This window comes from Ailuropoda melanoleuca, chromosome 11 (genome assembly GCF_002007445.2).
Source record: "Ailuropoda melanoleuca isolate Jingjing chromosome 11, ASM200744v2, whole genome shotgun sequence".
NCBI lineage: Eukaryota > Metazoa > Chordata > Mammalia > Carnivora > Ursidae > Ailuropoda > Ailuropoda melanoleuca.
In genome coordinates this window covers 67,801,394-67,823,181 of record NC_048228.1, presented here as the reverse complement: position 1 = coordinate 67,823,181, position 21,788 = coordinate 67,801,394, and the positions used below count along the sequence as shown (strand labels likewise).

Below are 21,788 nucleotides of genomic sequence, written 5' to 3'. Positions count from 1 at the left end.
CGGGAGAGGGAACACAAGCAGGGGGAGGTGGAGAGGAAGAAGCAGGCTCCCAGCGGAGCAGGGAGCCCGATGCAGGGCTCATTCCCAGGACCCTGGGATCACGCCCTGAGCCGAAGGCAGATGCTTAACGACTGAGCCACCCAGGCGCCCCAAAATCTAAGTCTTTTCAAGCGTGAGTCCTAGGGACTGAAAGGGTATTGTAAAAACGTAAAAAGGAAAGTTCAAAGAGGTGACCTGACAAAATGAAAATGAATTCAGTTTCAGATGCACAGAGTTTGAGTACATGCAAAAGAAAGATCTAGAAGTTATCTGGAAACAAAAGACTGAAGAGTTTGCATCTAAAAATACAGATATGGTAGTTTAATAGAGAGGCAATAGTTGGAAGCTATGGAATGATTATCTCAGAGAAAGCAAGAGCATAAAAGGTAAGACATTTGAGGGGAAAAAAGAAAGAGTTTCAATTAGAAAGGGGAGGTGAATGAAGAAGTGCAGTATAACACAGGCCAAGGGGGGGGAAAAGCCAGTGGCAGATGGATTAAAACTTCCAGTGCAGGGGCACCTGGTGCTCAATGGGTTAAGCACTGGACTCTTGATTTCGGCTCAGGTCATGATCTCAGGGTCCTAGGATCAAGCCCCGTATTTGGCTCCACGCTAAGCACTGGAGCCTGCTTGGGATTCTCTCTCGCTCTCCCTCTGCGCCTCCCCCACTCACGCTCTCTAATAAGTAAATTAATCTTCTAAAAAAAATTCCCAGTGCATTAGGTGTAAGAAAACGCTACTCTATCACTCGATTGGCAGCAGAACAGGTGGGGCTGCTGGCATTTGTGAAATTAACAAAAATAATTTCAAAGAGTGGTGGAGCATAAACCAGCCTGGTAATGCATGACTGAGCGAGCCCTGGGGGAGTGAATAAAAGTACTAGTTACAAATTCTCCTTTTGAGAAGTTCTGTGGTTTCATTTGCATCTGGAAAAGGAAATATCCTTCTACAAGTTTTTCATCTATTATCTCTGTTACCAAAATATTCTATGTTCTTTAACTTTTTCATGACTCATTTAGTCAAAATGATTTTCTTCGACTAATAACCACTTTATTTTAGAAACAGTATTTATTTCCTAGACATAGACTGAAATCATCCTTTAAAATGGCATACAAGGCCCTCATGATGTGGTTCTTACCTTTCTTTGAAATATACCCATAATTTTTCAACTCAACTATGCTCCAATTACACTGAACCCTGCTTCTCTGCTTCTGCACACATATTTCCTATTTCCTCCAGGTGAAATGCTGTTCTCCTTACTTAATCTAAAAGGAAGACTCAGCTGAAAAACCAACTATTTTTAAGGCTTTCCTGACACATTTTTTTTCCTCCTCTGTGTTCTCAGGGCAAGTTATGGTTTACAAACACCATAGATATCTGCACTGTCAATTAGCTGTTTACATATTTGTTTTCCTTGGCTTGAGTTAACTGAGGGCCAGGATTGCTACTCTGCACCCCAAGAATCTAGGATATAGCAGGCAGTAAATAAATGTTTGTTGAATGAAATAAAGAACATACCGGGAAACCTTTAAAAAGGCAATTGATTTCTTTCTCTCAAAAAAAGGTGAGGAAGCATCCAATTTTAAGAATCACTGTTAAGATTCTATCACATTATGCTTTAAGGGAGACTACGTTATTAAAAAAAATCCATCTTATAAAGTTAAAATTTTACCTTTATGCTTTCGTAAAAAATCAATGCTCTTCTGCAGAACAGTAGACTTGTCCATCTTCCTAGCATTACCAGGAAGCATGGATCCCAGTTCTTTAATGAGAACATTAAATTGATCTCTACGTTTCTTTTCAGATTTGTTTCTAGATACTCTGATGAAAAAAAAAATTAAGCAGCTTTCAAACAATCCATTTGATTACACACACAGTTTAATACAATGCTCACATTAGACATAACTACACACCATGTACTTCCATCAATATAGGTGGTAATAAGTATTTAGCCACAGGTTACCAACAATGCACAATTAATTGGGGCAATAATTTTCTTCTCAGTTTATCACTGAAGAACTTACATATTAAGCATCTGGCAAACATGTTCTTAGGAAAATGCCAATAAGACAAACCTCATTCAAATCTCAGGTTTTAGGTTATTATGAATATTACTGAGATACATTTGTGGAAGTGCATATAATGTGTAAATACAAATTATTCAAGATTCCTAGGTAGGAGAAAGTTATCCATCTCAAGTTTTAAATTACAAACAAATCTAAAAATGAAAATCTCTCTACCCTCAGGCTTATCCATGTAGTCTTCCTCTTTATTCCCATATGCCAGGCTCCAGCACAGAGCTATAAACCATTTGCTTGCATCTCTCTCTCTCTCTCCATTAGGCTGTCTACACTTTGATAACACAGCCCCAATTTTTTCATCTAAGCACTTAAGGGTAACAACTAACAAAGAGTAAGCACTCAAAATATGTGTGTCAAATGAATAATTAGTACTGTTGTATGTGAAGCAGCCAAACAATTATCGAGTGGCACCAAGACCTTCAGACACCTAAGTGCAATTATTTACATAGCAATTAATCATTCTATACTACCTCTAATTGTCTATTTTGTGAAGTTAGATTTTCTAATTCAGTTTTTGTTTAAGCAAAGTATACTCATTTCCCAAAAGGTCAGGGGATAATTTTATTTATTTTTTGTTTTTCGGTACCAAAGAAGCATTTATTCTATATTAGTACCAGGAAAAATTACAATGGTTCAAACCTCCTAAGAAACATAATAGATATTAAAATGACTGCATCAACAAACAGTGAGTGCCTGCTATAATAATAGAGACTGTGCTAATTAAGGCTAGGGATACTGGGAAAAGACAAGCTCTTTCAAGAAATTTATCTAATTCCTATGGAAATTCAGAGGAACCGGAGATGGCATCCTCATGTACTAAAGTGAGTTACGAAGGCTGAGTGAGAAAAGGATGGTAGTGGAGTGTATGCAAGGCATTGCAAGTACAGGTAACTTGTACAGGAACGAAAACCTGTCACGAGTAGTTCAATCTGGCTAACATGGCCAATGAATAGGCTTTCTGTGCCCCAGTATGCCAGAGCTGGGGGTGGGGGGGATAAATGCTGGAAAAAATCATGAAGTCTTTATGTTACATAAAAGGATTTTAATTTACTCCTGAAAGTCATGGAAAGGCACTGAACTGTTTTAAAGCAACGAAATGATGGGAACAGAACTGCTTGTTAACGAGACCATTCTGGCATCAGAGTGATGAAAGGATCAATGCTTGGTGAAACAAATTCATTTAGCAAATATTCTTGAAAACTTACTGTGTGGCAAACAAGCCCGGACACCCGATGACCATTTAGGAGGCAAGTGCAGCATCCTAGCCTATAAGTCATGGCAGTGGCAGTGTTAACGGAGTAATGTGGGTTTGAGGGTTAAGAGGCAGAACTATCCATTCTAGGTAAATCAGACCTGGTTTGCAGTGGGAAGCAAAAGAGAAACCTAAGAGGATTCCCAAGTTACTGACAATGCTGCATATTAATGTGAAATAATAACATGTGATACTGGTTTTGGTGGACAGATAGTTTGGAGAAAATTTAGATAGGATGAAACTGCCTATTTCACATTTTAAAAGATATACAGATCTAGTTATAGTCCTTTAGAAAAGAGTAAGAAATAAGCATTTGAGAATTAGCACGTATGGAGTATCTGAACACATGAACTGGGATAAAAATAAACGCCAATATTCACTGCATACTTATGTGCCAGGCACTACTACAAGCACTGACGACATCTCATTTACTCCTATGAGGTAGACTTTCTTACCACTTTGCATTTTACAGGTGACAACTCAGGCACAGAGGAGAACATGCCCGGTGCCATTCAGCTAACAAGAAGGAGTAATTCCAATCAACCACTTTTATTCCAGGGAAGAAAACATACGGAATTCACATATTGCCAACTCTATCACTGGATCACAACCACTAAGCAAACTTCACTTCATATTACATTTAGGCTGGAACTTCTCAGCCCTTGTGATGACTTCACTGAGAACAGGCCACAGATGTTTCATTTTGAGGGTGGGTATAAAACTCCCTTTGTTCTTGGTTCAACACTAAGGTACCTGAACTCATCGTTTTAGTCAGAGTTCAGTGTGGTCCTCCTTAATTCTGACAGTATAGTGAGGTTCTTTCTCTTTCTTCAGTGTCTTCCAGAGCCATAGTATTTCTGGTTCCCTAAAAACATTATCAAACTTTCAGAGTCTTCAAAAACAGAACACCCTTAGCTTACCTTATCCATCTATAAACTTGGCCTTTAAGACTATCCAAGTCAATTCCTTACAGTTCTACCTCTTCATTCAGGCAAGACTGAAGAACTTTCCTTCACCAGATTGAGGTTAAGGGATAAGGGGTTGTCCTATATATTTTTAGCTTCAAATCCAGGTCTTTTTATTTCCTTGAATACGTTGTATAGTTTTCCTCAAAATCTTCTTCTTAGATATATTTTAATCATTCATTAAAGTATACAGCAACTTACCTGGTTATTGTATTTTTCATATCCCAGTACCCTCCCCCCCTCTTTTTTTGCTAAATACAGACATGTAAGAACTATTACTTATTACATGCTTATCTTTTGTATCTGTGTATAATACAACAACCTCTACCCTTGTCTAAGTGTCCACATAGTTCAACACAGCTGGAAAAAAAAACAAAACCCCAGAAAGTGTTTACTACTCACTCTGAGGGACTACAAACTTTGCTATAATGCTACCTGGACCCTCCCCCTCCTGATACTATAATTAACTGCCAACGCTCCTATTTAAGGTAGAAGCCCCCATCAATACCACCTCGGCTGTAGATTCCATTCCCTCACCTACTTGAGGATACCTCTCCAACAATTTTTCCCTCCCTTTCCCCATTGTCTACTTTCCCTTCTATTAGGAGAATGGAGGCATGTGGAGATCACAGGGGCCTACCCTGAAAGAACTCCCAATCACCAAAGCTGAAACAATTTGAGCAATAAAATAAAATAGCACTGGAGTATATAACCTAAAATATAAAATAAACACATGAGTCCAGACAGACATAAAAAAATGGGAAACAATGTTTTTACAGAAGTATTCCAAACGTGTGTAGGTATCCCCTCCTATGGAAGGTGGAGCTTAATTCCCTCCATCCCTACTCTGAAGGTAGGCTACACTTAATAACTCGCTACCAAAGGGGAAAAGAGTAACTATAATGGTGAATCTAGCAAGCCCTACCTTAGCTGAGTGATGAAAGTTAACATCTTTAGTGATATCTTATAGATATTATACACTCATAATATGATATGATGAGTGGAGCACTTTTACAGGATAATTTTACTTAAATTATAAACTGCATACTGATATTCTAAGCTTTTCCACTTTGCTAATATATCTAAGTTCTTAAGGCAGACAGCTTTGGGAAATCACTAATTTACTATTTATTTACTTTTACATTTACTTACTCATTTATTTACTATTTTACATCTTAAGGTGAACTACCTTTTTGCTTTGTCCTTGTCATCTTCTTCCACCAACCCATCAAAAATACTACCATCTTCTCTAAAAGAAAAAAGAAAAGTGGATAGAGAAAATAAGAGCAAACTCATTAAACAACAGCAATTCCAAAATGACATCTGAATCAAATCAGTTATATCCTAGGATTTCTGTAGAGTTAAAGGATTGTACAAATTCTAATTCAATTAACTGCTAACCTGTTTTCTAACAAGTATTAGAACATTAAAGTTTATCCATGTTGAATTACATTTTTTAAAAGTTTATCACAAATGTGAATTTTTAAACTACTTATGTACTATATATATGACAGGCTAAACCCGAATTTAACTTAATCAGAGGTTAATACCTTGTTTCAAACTGTTAGTAATCAATGAAAACTACAGAAAGTCAGTGTATTTGCCATTACATAAAATGATTCATTTGAAATTATTTTTAATTATAATAGCATAGCTTAAAATATTTATTTTGAGACATTCATGTTATAAAACCACAAATCACTAATAAACACCACAGTATCTAGCATTTAACTTATATTAATACATTTCATTCATTACTGATTCATTTGATAAATATTAATACTCATGTGCCAGGCTCTGTTCTGGACATGATTATAGAGCATTAAAGCAGTTAATCAGACACAGAAATCCCTGCTCTCCTACAACTTATTATCTGGTAGAACGAAATAAATCAAGAAGGGAATATATGATGATAAGTTTTATATTTTTTTAAAAAGCGGTGATTTTTTAGTTACTGCAATCTTACTTTAATCTGAGAGGTTAGGGAAGGACCTGCTGAGGTGCGGACATTTAAGTTGAGACCTAAGTGACAAGAAGGGACTGGTTATGGGAAGATCTAGGGGAACAGCACTCTAACAAATGAAATCAAGAGCACTGGTAGCTAACTCCTTAACCTAAGTAGCAATATTAAATAATTTCATATGAGCTATACATGAATTCACTGGTCACTACTTTAACCACACCCTTCTGTGGCCTGTAAAGGCACATATAGTGCCTGTTGGACCCACTGTTGAGAGCATCTGCAAATCATGTATCATAGAGCTCCATGTCTGGACTTTCGGGGTTCCGTGCGTGAACTGCAATTTATGAAAACTTTTGTACGTATATGTTACTGAGGAGAGAGTCCATAATTTTCATGATATTCCCAGAGATAATGAACTCGTATTAAGAATCACTGCTTCTGTCTGAACACGGATGTTATCTCTAGATGTCATATTGTCTAGAATGGGTATTGGCAATCATCAAGAAGCATAATACCACAATCATATTTAATCTCTTAGGAGCACTGAAGGAACATCCCTTCTGAGGAGACAACTACACACAGAGCCCACCTGAAAATATGGCATAGCCCAAATCTATGGCAGTGCTGCAGGCAGGCCTCTCTAAGGAAACTCCTTGCCCCTTAGGTCTTAAGTTCTGGTAGAGTATATATCTTCACTGTTTATCTCACAGGAAAAGGAGACAGGCTGGCCCCAGACGTCAAAGGTCACTTCTGTATACAACTCTAGCTACAAAACTCTTAAAGAATCCCCTATGGAAGAATCACACAGTACACTATAATAAAAATACAGGAACTTTAGTGTCAGGCAGACCAACACAGGTCATAATTCCAGCTAAGCACTTAACTATGTGACCTTAAACAAGTTATTCAACCTCCCTGACCTATCGTTTCCTTAGCTGTAAAATCTCATGGCATTATTGTGAGGTTAAATGAGGTAACATATAAAAAGTACTCGACAACAAAAAGCTGACAAAGAGTAAGAGCTTAAAATGTTACTATATTTCATCAAATTAAAAACACCATTGATCTTTATAAAGACTTATCAGTATTTTATATACCACCAAGATGAAAAAAAAATGCTACCAATTAAACTACAATAAGACAATTGTAAGATGAATCTCAGTGTCAGAGGTGTTAAAATGTAAACAAACAAACAGAAAGTCTTAAAATCAAAGAAACAAGGTTTATCCTCCTCGTAAGAATATGATTTAAAGACTATAATTTTAACTAACAAAATCCTAACTATAGTTACCATTTATCAATTACAAATGCTAAAATGCTTAAAGGGATGGCATTAGCACCAACAGATTAAGGAGAAAAAGAATAAGACCTAAGGAGATGGAAGATTCTATAAGATGCCAAGGAAACATCTGCCACTGTCACAATTTCTTTCAGAGTAGCTCAGACCAAACACTCAAAATTACAGTTCAAGATCTGTTTAGGACACAAACCATGCGCTACTGACTTTGGCTACAGACAGTATCAGTATGTCTGTTTGCTCGATATGAATTGAATATAGCAGGAATTGTGTTTAAACATGAAACTCTTTTTATTAGTTTAATACAGACCACTACTCTAAAAATAAATTTTAAAATAGCCTTATAGGATTCAAAATAAAGAGTCTCTAAAAACATACCTGTCAACAATTGAGCTCATTTTACTACAGCTTACGGTAAACAACATAACATATTACGTTTTCGTCTTGTGGTAGACATTTGTACTTCTCCTTGGGTGGAAGGAAAAATAAACAGTCATTAGTTTTCAAAAAATTTATTTCTACAAACATAGTAATGTTGAGAAACACTGTATTTTATCATAGAGAATTCAAATGTTTTGGTTTGTACCCAAGGCTGAAACATTATTTTCAAGCAAATACCTTTAGCTAGGACACATGTGAGGTTTCCTTCTAAAAAAGGAACACGGGGGGAAAAACTGAGGATTCATTTTCTATTAAAAAAGTAATAAAATAGTCTACTCTAAATATTTAGTATACATAGAGTATGTAAACTGTGAATAGGCTATAATTCAAAAAGATATGTACACCCCTATGTTCACACATCAGTATTTACAACAGCCAAGATATGGAAACAATCTAGGTGCCCATCAATATAGATGAATGGATAAAGAAGATGTGGTGTGTGGGTGTGTGTGGGGGGGGTGTACAGTGGAATATTATTCAGCCATAAAAAAGGAATGAAATCTTGCGAATCTTGACAACATGGATGAACCTATGCTGGCTGACATAAGTCAGACAAATTCCATATGACTTCACTTGTATGTGAAATCTAAAACACAAAACAAAACAGAAACAGACACATAAATACAAAGAATAAACTGGTAGTTGCCAAAGGGGAGAGGAGTGGGGGGATAACTGAGCTAGGTGAAGGGAACTAAGGTGCGCAAACTGCCAGTTACAAAATAAATAAGTCATGGGCATAAAAAGTACAGCATAGGGAATATAACCAATAATACTGTAATAACATTGTATGGTGACAGATGGTAACTACACCTATCATGGTGAGCATGTATAATGTACAAAACTGTTCAATCACTGTTTATACCTGAAACTAATATAACACTGTATGTCAACTATACTTTAAAAAATCTAATCAACAACAAACATCTGTTGAAAGCCTACTTTCTATTAAATAGTAGGCTAAGCTTTAGGGATACAAGGATAAAAGACACAGTCCCTGCAGGCAAAAATCTGCAATTGAATAGGGACACAGATATCTAAACAATAATAATAAAAAGGATAATGACGGTATATAGAGAGGAGTCAGAGGAAATATTCTTGATGACAATGAGTTTGTAAGTAGTCTAGATTGTTAATAAAAATATGGTGCAGAGACCATCAGCGCTGGCATCATCTGAGACCTTGTTAAAAGTCCTACTGAATCAGAATCTACATTTTAACAAAGTCCCCATTTAATTTGTATGACCACTTGAGTATGAGAAATAATAGACTAGAGGACAAGAAAAAGTAGTATCTGAAAGGATGCGAAGCCACAAGAATGGCAATTTGCAAAGGCACAGGTCTTTATGAGACGAGGGAGCATCCTATTTAAGAAACCTAAGAGGTTTAGCATTTTCTTTAGAGAAAAATCTAGTCACGTTACAACTTAAAGTTTAATTACTAGAGAATAAAATGAGAATAAGAGTGAATAGAAGCGTGAAGGCAAGACGGGTAGAAAAGAGCCTTATTGAGGTGTTCCTGGGTGGCTCAGTCAGTACTACATCCAACTCAAGCTCACGGTTGTAGGTTCAAGCCCCATGCTAGGTGTAGAGATCACTTAAAAATAAAATAAAATAAAATGAATGAATGAATGAAAGAGAAAAGGGAGGGAAGGGCCTTATTATAAAGAGTTTCATACCCACATTGAAGGAATTAAGATTTACTACTTTAAAAGAATCGTAAGCCAAAAATTTGTCATCCTATATTCTATAGGTTTTCTAAAGTGTAAGGCAGGTTTTATTCACACAAAATACTTATATCCTATAGTCGTGAATTAAATACTGAACAACCACCTTAATGCTAATAAAAACTCTAACAGTTTTGAGGCATGAGAAATTCTACCTTAAGTATTATATCTTTTATTTAAAATTTAGAAAATAGTGTAAATTAATGTGGAATTCTAACTAACTGAGAACAGATGAAAGTTGTCTTAAGAACATGGGATTCTGAACTATTCTAGCACTGTTTTCAAATGTACAGGAGCAAACAAATGGTCCTTGCTCAATGATGCTGCAGTGCCCCTGTGGTTATGGCTATAGAAGTGACATTGCAAAGGGCTAAGAGCTCTTAAAAGAAAATGAGTGGGGAGTCAGGGGTAAAAGTAAAAAGAACTAACACTAGATAAAATACTGGCTTTAAGTGTCTGGGTCAACATCAGCAGATGGAACATGGAATTACACAATTTGAGAGTTAGAAGAGACTTTAAAGATGACTTAAGCACAACCCTCTGGTCTAAGAGACATACCTATCATCACAGTAATAACAGAGGCTGGTTCTATCACTAGAACAAAAAGACCAGTGTAAAGGTAACAGCCAAGTTGGGTGAATCAAAAAAGAACAGTTTCAACTTTAAAGTTGAAAGGCCAGACCTAAGCCTTATGTGGCACCAAATGTATGCTTCCTTAATTATCAAAAGGTAGAAAATAGGGCAAACTAGGAGGGGGGGGAAACAAGACCCCCAAGAATTAGGGCTTAGACTATAGGAAGGGCCATCCTAACTGAACCCAAAATGGTTTAGGAGATACAGGCCGATGCTTTATTATGCTATTTTACTAACGTTGTTAACAATATGCTTCCACACATTTATTTTGCTAACTGAACAACATATGACTATGTTTCTCTAACAGTCTAGTCCAAGATCTTTATTCTCCCATTCTAGTCAACTGACAGGATATATTTAAGGGAAAGGGAAGGGAAGAAGTGAAATAGGCCCTTAGAACTAAGTATTCTAGAGACAACTGTGAGAAGATTCCTCTTAACTTCTTTAAATGGTGCCAAATTATTTTTATCAAAACACAATGGTAATGGGGGAACACCCAAAAGGTCTTGTTTGGTCTTGTTAGGCTTCACATTTTCAGTACCAAAAAACTACCCAGAGTCACACTTCCCATGCTATGGATTCTAAGGGTTCAGTTTTAAAAAATAAGCAATGTCCCTACACACAGCAAGGAATTTCAAGTATATAATCTAATACAGATCAAATTTTATTATTAAAAGTCTTTTTTCTTGGGGTGCCTAGGTGGCTCAGTTGGTTGAGCATCCAACTCTTGATTTTGGCTCAGGTAATGATCTCAGGGTTGTGGCATGGAGCCCCACACAGGAATCCACGCTCAGCACGGAGTCTGCTTGTCCCTCTGCCGTTCCCCCTGCTCATGCACAGGCTCGCTCGCTCTCCTTCCCTCTCTCTTTCTCGAATACAACATACATACATACAGTCTTTAAAAATCTTCTTTCTAGGGGCGCCTGGGTGGCACAGCGGTTAAGCATCTGCCTTCGGCTCAGGGCGTGATCCCGGCGTTCTGGGATCGAGCCCCACATCAGGTTCCTCTGCTGTGAGCCTGCTTCTTCCTCTCCCACTCCCCCTGCTGTGTTCCCTCTCTCGCTGGCTGTCTATGTCAAATAAATAAATAAAATCTTTAAAAAAAAAAAAATCTTCTTTCTTAAATATTGACATTACTAGTCCAGCATGATATGCAATAATGTCTTTGAAAGGATCAGTGAATCCAAAGTTCACAAATTAAATTACCAAAGATCAAGTTTCAGCTAGGAATCCACCGCTCCTTCACATAAACAACTTCGGCTCAAAGTCACTCAGTGATGACTTCCCAGCTTTCCAGTGATATTACTATTTTATGATGATAAAGGCCAAGGACGGCAGAAGTCTTGTATCAATATCATTTTAAAAACAAGCTTTCAAAATTATTTATGAGGGATGCCTGGGTGGCTGAGTCGGTTAAGCACCTGCCTTTGGCTCAAGTCATGATCCCAGGAGTCCCCCATGGGGTTCCCTGCTCACCAGGGAGCCTGCTACTCCCTCTGCTTGTGTGCTCTCTCTCTGACAAATAAATAAAATCTTTAAGAGACATATACATATATAAAAAAATTTATGAAATGGGGAGATATTAATAACTAAAGAAACTTTGTAAAACATTCAAACTTTCCCAAATACAGAAGCAGATATGTTTTTAATTCAGCATGCAACATTAAACATAATTAACAGAAAATTTCAGTGCCTGGAAATCCATCTTTGGAAAAGAACCCTTATACATAAAACAACACATTCTATATTAAAAATAAACTGTGCAGTATCTAATGACATGATACTAGTCCTCTGAGTCCCATGCGGGCACCTCTCAAGGCTTTCCATTCCTACATCACGAATTCCTCTCTTGATAACTGGATTTTTCTGACCAACATTTTAGTATTTTACCTTAAAAAACAAAACAAAAACAACCCTTGACCCACCAACCCCCTTCAGGTACTGCCTCTTCTTTCTGCTCCCTCTCACAGGGAACTGCATGGCAGAGTACAATTGCTGTTTCAGTATCTTTAATTCCATTCCTTCTCTTCCTTTCAAATTTAGTGTTTATTTTCACCAATATATACATGTTCAAAGTCTAAAGTGTCCACAAAGTTTTACAAGACTTATCAAAAATCATAAGTCCTCTGTCCTCTGATCCCCATTTCCCACTTTCCACCACTTTCACCTCTTGAACTGTTTCTTCTGGTAGTTAACACTCCAATATCCTTTATTTTGTTACAAGAATTCTTGATTCCTTCAGTTTTAGGTAGGGTGACTACACAGGCCTAATTTATTCAAGTTGTCCCAATGTAATTAAGTGTAAATTAAAATGTCTCCTTTTGCTTTCAAGAGAGTCTTATTTTTCAGGCATAATCTACTGAATTCCACTAAGAAAAATAGGAATTTAGTTCTCTTTGACTCCCTATCCTTACCTCATACTGCATACTTGTCCAAATTCCCAGTATCGTAATTCTGGCTAGGTGGTAATATATTCAGAGTTAACATTATGATGACTTCTTTAAATGCAATTCTCAGCTGAGCCATACAGCATACTACAATTGCCTCCCCTTTCTAAATAATTTTCCCCAAAGTTAATCATTGTTTTATTATTGATTTACTTTTCCATAGACTTATCACCAATTCAGCCCATATCTTCAAACACATTACACATTCTACCAATCTAATCTCACAGCTATTTATCTTGGTACCTTCTGACCTATTCCTGTTGGGCCGGGATGCGCTCTATAACCAGCAACCAGTGACCATCTTGGGATCACTATTCACAATCTTCCTGGTGATTTCCTGGGTTTCTACTTAAGATGTGTTTTCTGTTTCTTCTATCTTATGGCTTCCTCTCTCTTTTAGTTTACTTCTTTGTGTTCAGTACCTCTTACAATAACTGCCCAAGAAGGGGGACATGGCAGATAAGTATTTTTAGACATCACAAGTCTGAAATTTTCATTAGTCTATACTTAATCAACAGTTTAGTTCCATAATGAATACTGGATTGGAAATAAGTTTTCCCTCAGAATTAAGAAGGCGCCATTGTGTTCTAGTTTCCAGAATATTCTCAAGAAGCCCAAAGCCTTTCTGATTACTGATCTTTACATGTGACCTATTTCTCTTATTCCAGAAGCTTCCCTATGTTTCAAAATTTAAGTGATATGTCCTATTTTGGACTTATTTCCACATTCATAACTGTCGCACCATAGGCTCTTTCTACTTGTAAACTTAAGTCCTCTAATTGTAGACAGTTTGGTGAATCATTCTCCATTATTTATTTCTCCTATTTCCCTCTTTTCTCCCTTTCTGGAATTCCTGTTATTTCAATACTGGAGATTCTGATGGTTCCTCCAATTTTCTTATTTTTTTCTTTCCCATTTAACTTTGCTTTACTCTCAAAATCTCAGTTTTACTTTTCCACTCTTCCACTGAATTTTTTCATTTCTAATTTAATTGTTTTTCTTTCATGCTTCATGGATTTAGCATCTCCTCTTACCTCTCTGAAACTATTAAACAATAGTTTTGTGTTTCAATTTTTACCTGCCTGCCTGGTTTCCATTTCCCCTAACTTGGTATTTTCTTTTGGCATGGTTATCTGGCTCTCACATTAAGAGGCTTTCTTAAAATGTTTAATCATCTCTGGCCACCAGGCTCATTTAAAGGTGAGGTCTAAAACGATCACTGAAGCTCTGCATGATAGGGCTTGCCGACTATGAACTTTATTGCAGGGATATCAGGTTGGAATATTTCTTTGGGGGAAATTCTTTAAGTCTGTTATCTTCAGCTCTTTTCTCTTAGGCTGGTTACAATTTCCAGAAAAGAATCTTCTAAACTACTGACTGAAAACTATAAAAATCTGATGAAACATGAGAGACTATGGACTGTGAGAGGCAAACTGAGGACTTCAGAGGGGAGGGGGTGGGGGAAGGGGATAGCCTGGTGATGGGTAGTAGGGAGGGCACGTATTNACTATAAAAATCTGGTAGACTGGGTCCTTAATCCCCCTATTTTCAATATGATATTCCCATTCTCAACCATGTTTGGTGCATCTCTATTTTATCCTTGCTAGAAAATAAAGCTTTAGCCTTCTGCTAAGATAGGGAAGGGGTAGTCACCTGGAATTCCAAGGTGAAGAAAAGGATCTATGAAATATAATGATCTCTTAGACTGGCAAGAAATCAGCCTGTGTTTAATCCCACTCTTACTCCTTTGCAGAAGTAAAGCGTGCTCTCGATTCCTGACATTTTAGAGGTTCTATAAAGTGCCATAAAGTTTCTTTCTCATCATTCTCACAGCTGGCTCAGGGTTCTAAGATCCATAAGGCAGATATCACACTTCAGCTCCCAAAATTTTGTTGTAATTATTTCTTCTCCCCTTCTCTTTGTTCTTGTGAAGTTATGTCTTTTGCTTAAAAAAAAAAAAAAATCCTTCTACTTTAGCTTTAGTGGAGTTTCAAGAAGAAATAGAACTTGGGGCGCCTGGGTGGCACAGCGGTTAAGCGTCTGCTTCGGCTCAGGGCGTGATCCCAGCGTTATGGGAGCGAGCCCCACATCAGGCTCCTCCGCTATGAGCCTGCTTCTTCCTCTNTCCTCTCCCCCTCCCCCTGCTTGTGTTCCCTCTCTCGCTGGCTGTCTCTATCTCTGTCAAATAAATAAATAAAATCTTAAAAAAAAAAAATAGAACTTAATTGCATTTTTTGCCATCTTTAACTGGAAATTCCCCATTCTCTCGTCAATTTTAATCAGGCTTTCACCCTCACTCACTCCCACTGAGATTGTTCACTATTATTAGAGTTATAAAAGACATTCATGTTGCCAAATCTGATGGCTGCTTTACTATTTTACCTCTTAGTAGCATATGATGTAAATGATCACTTCTGCATTTACTACTATTCTTTTTTCCCTTCTGTGACAGAACACTTTCCTGATTTTTCACCCATTTCATTGGCTATTCCTTTTTTTTTTTTTAAGATTTTATTTATTTACTTATTTGACAGAGAGAGAGAGACAGCCAGTGAGAGGGAACACAGTGAGAGAGGGAACACAACACAGGGGGAGTGGGAGAGGAAGAAGCAGGCTCCCAGCAGAGGAGCCTGATGTGGGGCTCGAACCCAGGACCCTGGGATCACGCCCTGAGCCAAAGGCAGACACTTAATGACTAAGCCACCCAGGCGCCCCTCACTGGCTATTCCTTCTCCTCTGATTAATACTGGCATGTCCTAAGGCTAAATCCTTCTCAATCTATGTACACTTCTTAGATAATTTCATCCACACATACTCCTGTAAGTATCTCTCTATGCCAATAAATCACAAATCCACACCCCTAGACCAGATTCTCAACTTCGGAGTCTTATATCCAACTACCTTTGATATTTCTACAGATCTTACAGGTAGCTAAAATATTATACAGCAAAAGATAACACTTGACTTTCTTAGAGAGAAAGCACTTCTTACAGAGCACTTTCCTACAGAGCACTCTTTATTTCTGCAAATTTACAGAATTTGGTCCTCTCCCAGTTTTCTTCTCCAACCTAAATTCCATATACTCTTCCCCTCATTTATTCTTGCCATTCAGATCTTAACTGAAATACTCCTCTTCAAAGAGGGCTTTCAAATATTTCGTTATTTCTTTCAATAATGAAAGCAGTCACCAGTCTCTATTACATTATCCATTGTAATTCTCTGCATTGAACAAATGTTTCATTGGTTCATTATTTGTCCTCCCTCCCTTTAGAATGTAACCCTAATGAGAGCAGGGACAATTTCTGTCTTGTTCATCACTGTATTTTCAGTATCTAAATTAGTATCTGAATATAGCTGATACAATAAGCATTTGGAATAAATTAAAACAACAGGAAAAATTTTTAAATAAAACATTCCTCAAATTAGTATGTCAAAATAAGTTTATGGATTCATTTATATATTTTGCTGGAAGTACACTCTAAGATACAACCTTTTCATTACCTTTTGTATTTTTTGGATCTTTTGAACTGATTCTTCAGAAAACTATAGGTTCAATGTATTCTTCTATATGGCTGACCATCACTCTCAGAATTCTGTTTAAACAACAAAAAAATTTATTAGATTAACCGACTTACATAGAAGTTTATCATGAAAAAGTTTTAAAGTAATTTTTTAAATATAAAATTTAGAACTTAGTCACAAAAGTGTACATAACAAATGTTAAACTTGACAAATTATTTCCGAGACAATAACTTAAAGAATAAATGAAAACAATAACTTAATTGTAGTATAGAAGTTAAAACACAAGATATAAATAAAACTACAAAAATACAATAAGATATACAATAAAAAGATGGAATTTGTGATGTCAATATCAACGTGCAGAAGGGAGAGACATGTAAAAGAGTTCTGAAGCGCCATCAGTTTAATACAGATTGTCAAAACCGTAAGACGTTTTATATAAGATCTATGGTTAAGCACACAGAAAACACCTATAGAGAATACACAAAAGGAAATGAGAAAGGCATGTCACTAAAAAAACCAAAACCAAAACAAAACAAAAAAACCCAACAACAAAAACAAGAAAAACAGAGACAACAGGAGGAACAAAGTGACAAAAAAGTACAAGACAGTCAAAAACAGATAAAATGGGCACAGTAAGTCTTCCCTATCAGTAATTACTTTAAATGTAAATGGACTAAAGTCAGCAATCAAAAGAGTAGCTAAATGGATCAGAAAAAGTAAGATCCAACCATTTGCTGTCTACAACAGACTCACTCTAGATTTAAAGCCATACAGAGGATGAAAGTGAAAAGATAATCTATGCAAATGTAATCAAAAGACAGCAGGAGTGGCCAGACTTATATCCAACAAAATAAACTTTAAGTCAAAAACTGACAAGAGGCAAAAAAAAAAAAAAAAAAAAGACATTATATAATGATAAAAGGGTCAGTTCATCAGGAAGATGTATATACACCCAACATCAGAACACCTGGGGTTTGAAACAAATACTGATGGAACTGAAGAGTGAAACAGATAGCAATACAATAATAGAGATTTCACTACCCCAGTATCAAAAAGGATAAAATATCTAGACAGAATACCAAAAGGGAAACAAGCAAATCGAATAACATTACAGACCAAATCAACTTGACAGACATATACAGAACATTCTACCCAACAGCAGCAGAATACACATTCTTCTTAACTGCACATGGAACATTCTCCAGGACATATCACATATTAGGTCACAAAATAAGTCTTAACCAATTTAAGAAGACTGAAATCATGCCAACTATCTTTTCTGCCAACAATGGAATGAAACTAGTAATCGATAACACAAGGGGAACTGGAAAATTCACAAATGTATGAAAATTAAACAACACACACACACAAGCAGTGGATCAAAGAAGAAATCAAAAGGGAAATTAGAAAATACTTGGGAGACAAAGACATAACACATCAAAACTTAGGAGATGCAGCAAAAGCAGTACTAACAGGGAAGTTTATAGTGGTAAATACTATATTAAAAAAGAAAAAAAAATCTTGGGGACACTTGGGTGGCATGGTTAAGCGGCTGACTCTTGGTTTTGGCTCAGGTTACGATCTCAGGGTCACAAAATCAAGCCCAGCGTCAAGCTCCATGCTCAGCACGGAGTCTGCTTGAGATTCTCTCTAACCCCTCTGACCCTTCCCCCAGCCCTGCTCTCTCAAAAATAAATAAATCAATCTCATAAAAAAATAAAATAGAATCCAGTTTAAAAAAAAAAAGAACGAACCAAATCTCATAAATGAACCCTAACTTTACACCTCAAGGAAGCAGAAAAAGAACAAACAAGCCCAAAGTCAGCAGAAGGAAGGGAAAATAAAGACTAAAGCAGATGTAAACAAAACAGAGGATAAACAATAGGAAAAAAACAAAAAGGAGTTTTTAGAAAAGATCAACAAAATTGAGAAACCTTTAACTAGCCTAAGAAAAATAGGAGAAAAAACTCAAATCAGAAGTGAAAGATGCAGTACTACAACTGACACAAGAGAAATACAAAGAATCGTAAGAGACTACTTACTATGAACAATTAGACACCAGCAAATTAGATAACCTAGAAGAAATAGATAAATTCTTAGAAATACACAACCTACCAAGACTGAATCATGAAGAAGTAGAAAAATCTGAACACACATATATAACTAGTAAGGATACTGAATCAATAATCAAAAACCTATCAACAAAGAAAATCCCAGAACCAGATTCAATGGAGAATTCTACCAAAAATGTAAAGAAGAATTAACTAACATCAATCTTTCCCAAAAGCTTCCAAAAAATTGAAGAGGGAACACATCCAAACTCATTTTATGAACCCAACATTACCTTGACACCAAAGCCAGACAGACACTACAAGTAAAGAAAACTACAGGTCAATATCTCTAATGAATATAGATGCAAAAATCCTCAACAAAATACGAACAAGCCAAATCCAAGAGAATATTAAAAGGGTAATACACCACGACCAAGTGGGATTTATCCCCGGGGTGCATGTTTCAACATACAATAATCAATCAACATGACAGAGCAATTCAACAAAACAAAGCATAAAAATCACATGAATATGTCAACGCAGAACAAGCATTTGACAAAATTCAATACCCTTTCATGATAAAAACACACAACAAACTAGGAACAAATAAAAATTTTCTCAAGATAACAAAGGCAATATAGGAGAAGCCAACAGCTAACACCATGAACAATAGTGAAAAATCAAAAGCTTTCGCTCTAAGATGAGAAACAAGGCAAGGATGTCCACTCTTACCACTTGTATTCAACATTGTACTGGAAATTCTAGCTAGAGTAATTATGTAAGGGAAAACAAGGCATACACGAATCAGAAAGTAAGAAGTAAAAAAGTAAGATGACATGATCTTATATGTAGAAAACCCTAAAGATTCCACAATAAAGCCATTAGAACTAACAAATGTCAAAGTTGCAGGACACAAAATCAACACACAAAAATCAGTTGCACTTCTATATACACTAACAACAAACAATCTGAAAAGGAAATTAAAAAAACAATGTCATTTACAATAGCATCAAAAATAATAAAATAATTAGTAACAAACCTACAAAACCACAAAACACTGCTGAAAGAAGTAAGATACAAATACACGGAGGGAAGTTTACGGTGGACATACAGAGGATGTTTATAGAAGCTTTAGTATCATTAAAACACCCATACTACCCAATGTCATCTACGGTTTCAAAATCTCTTATCAAAATCCCAATGGCTGAAAAAAAAATCCTAAAATTCATATGGAACAACAAAGGATCTCAACTAATAAAAAACAATCTTGACAAAAAAGCTGAAGGCCTCACGCTTCCTAACCTGTAAACATATTACAAAGCTACAGTAATCAAATGGTATGGAAGTGTCATAAAGATGAACACATAGACCAATGGTATAGAACAGAGAACCCAGAAATAAACCTAGGCATATATGGTCAAATGATCTTCAACAAGTGTGCCAAGACTAAATAATCAGTAAGCATACTGTCTTTAACAAATGGTGCTGGGAAAACAGTATATCCACATGCAAAAGACTGAAACTGGATGGACTCTACCTTACACCATACACAAAAAACAAACTGATATGGATTAAAGACTTAAATGTAAGACCTGAAACTATAAAACTCCTAGAGGAAAAGAAAGGGGAAAGCTTCAGGACACTAGATTTGGAAATATCTTGGATATGACACCAAAAGCAAAGGAAGCAAAAACTGACAAGTGGGACTCCTTCAAGTAAATAACTTCTGTGCAGCAAAAGAAACAAGAGCGAAAATGAAACCTACAGAATGGGAGAAATATCTGATAACCACATATATGATAAGGGATTAATATCCAAAATACATAAGGAACTCCTACAACTCAGCAAAACAACAACAAAACCCACAAATAACCCAATTTTAAAAATATGCAAACGACTTAAATATTTCTAAGACACACAAATGGCCAACAGATATATGAAAAGATGCTCAAAATCCTTAATCATAAAAGAAATGCAAATCAAAACCACAATGAGATATCACATCCCTGTTAAAATGGCCGTTATAAGACAACAACAACAACAAAAACAGAAAACAGAAAAGTTTGGCAAGGATGTGGAAAAATTGGTACTTTGTTCACAGTGGGTGGGAATAGAAAATGGTGCCGTTGCTATGGAAAACAGCACAGAAATTTCTCAAAAAACTAAAAATACAGTTATACAATCCAGCAATTCCACTTCTGGGTATTTATGCAAAAGGAATGAGAACAGGATCTCGAAGAGATCACTGTACTCCTTCCTATACGTTGACTGCAGCATAAGCACAATACCCAAGAGGCGGAAACAACCTAAAGGGTCCATGGACAAAGGAATGGATAAAGGAAATGTGGTATACTTACAATGGATTATTTAGCTCTCAAAAAGAAAGAAATCCTTTCATACTTAACAACATGGATGAATCTTGAGCGAATTATGCTAAGTGAAATAAGCCAGTCACAGAAGAACAAATAATGCATGATTCCACTTACATGAGGTGTCTAAAGTAGTCAAACCAATAGAAGTAGAATGGTGGTTGTCAGGGGCTTGGGGGAGGGGGGAATCAAGAAAGGTCTTCAGTGGATATAGAGCTTCATAGTCACACAAGATGAAAAAGTTTCAGAGATATGCTATACAACAATGTACATAGAGTTAACAGTACTGTACACGCTTAAAATTTTAAGAGAGATTTCATATTATATGGTCTTTTCTCTCCATTTAATCAATATACGTCTTTATATTAATGGTGGGTTTCTTGTAGACAACATATAGTTGGATCTTGTGTTTTAATCCACTCTGACAATCTCTGTCATTTAATCGGTATATTTAGGCTGATATTCAAAGCAATTATTGATTTGGTTGGACTAACATCTCCGTATTGATTATTGTTTCTATTTGTTGCCCTTGTTCTTTGTTCCCATTTTTGTCTTCCACTGTCTTTTGCCATTTTCAGCATCGTAAATGATTTTCTGAGCAGTTTACGGGATTCCTATTCTCTCCTTTTCTTAGCATATCGGTTATGTTTCTTTTTCTTTACCTTTTTTTTTAGTGGTTTAGTGGTTTTTACTTTTTTAGGTGGTTACTCTAGAGTTTACAATATACTTTTTAAGTTTTTTTCTTTTATATATAGATATATTTTTTAAGTAACTTCTACCCCCAACATGGGGCTCAAACTCATGACCAGGCGCCCCTACAATATACATTCACAACTAATCCAAGTTCACTTTTAAATAAACTCTATACCACCTGACAAGTAGTATACCTTATAATAACCAAATAATCCTAATTCCTCTCTCCTATCCCTTGTATTATTGTCATTCATTTCACTTATATATAAGCACTTACGTGTGTGTGTATATATATATATACACACACAA

At 36.2% G+C, this 21,788-nt stretch overlaps 1 protein-coding gene across 9 annotated transcripts in view; it reads right to left on the bottom strand.

Moving 5' to 3' along the window:
• Positions 1–21,788, bottom strand: part of CLOCK (clock circadian regulator) — a 141,464-nt gene that overhangs the window by 70,404 nt on the left and 49,272 nt on the right. For 7 of the 9 annotated variants that reach the window (XM_019799809.2, XM_011225190.3, XM_034671786.1 and 4 more), the window contains 4 exons: positions 16,343–16,434; positions 7,976–8,065; positions 5,527–5,586; positions 1,712–1,860 (listed from right to left, as the gene is read on the bottom strand). In XM_019799809.2, coding sequence (XP_019655368.2) covers positions 1,712–1,860; positions 5,527–5,586; positions 7,976–8,022 — 256 coding nt within the window. In that variant the 5' untranslated portion in view covers positions 8,023–8,065; positions 16,343–16,434. Of the gene's footprint in view, positions 1–1,711; positions 1,861–5,526; positions 5,587–6,889; positions 7,090–7,975; positions 8,066–16,342; positions 16,435–21,788 lie in introns of all 9 variants that reach the window. The other 2 variants (XM_034671784.1, XM_034671785.1) reach the window with 2 other exon arrangements.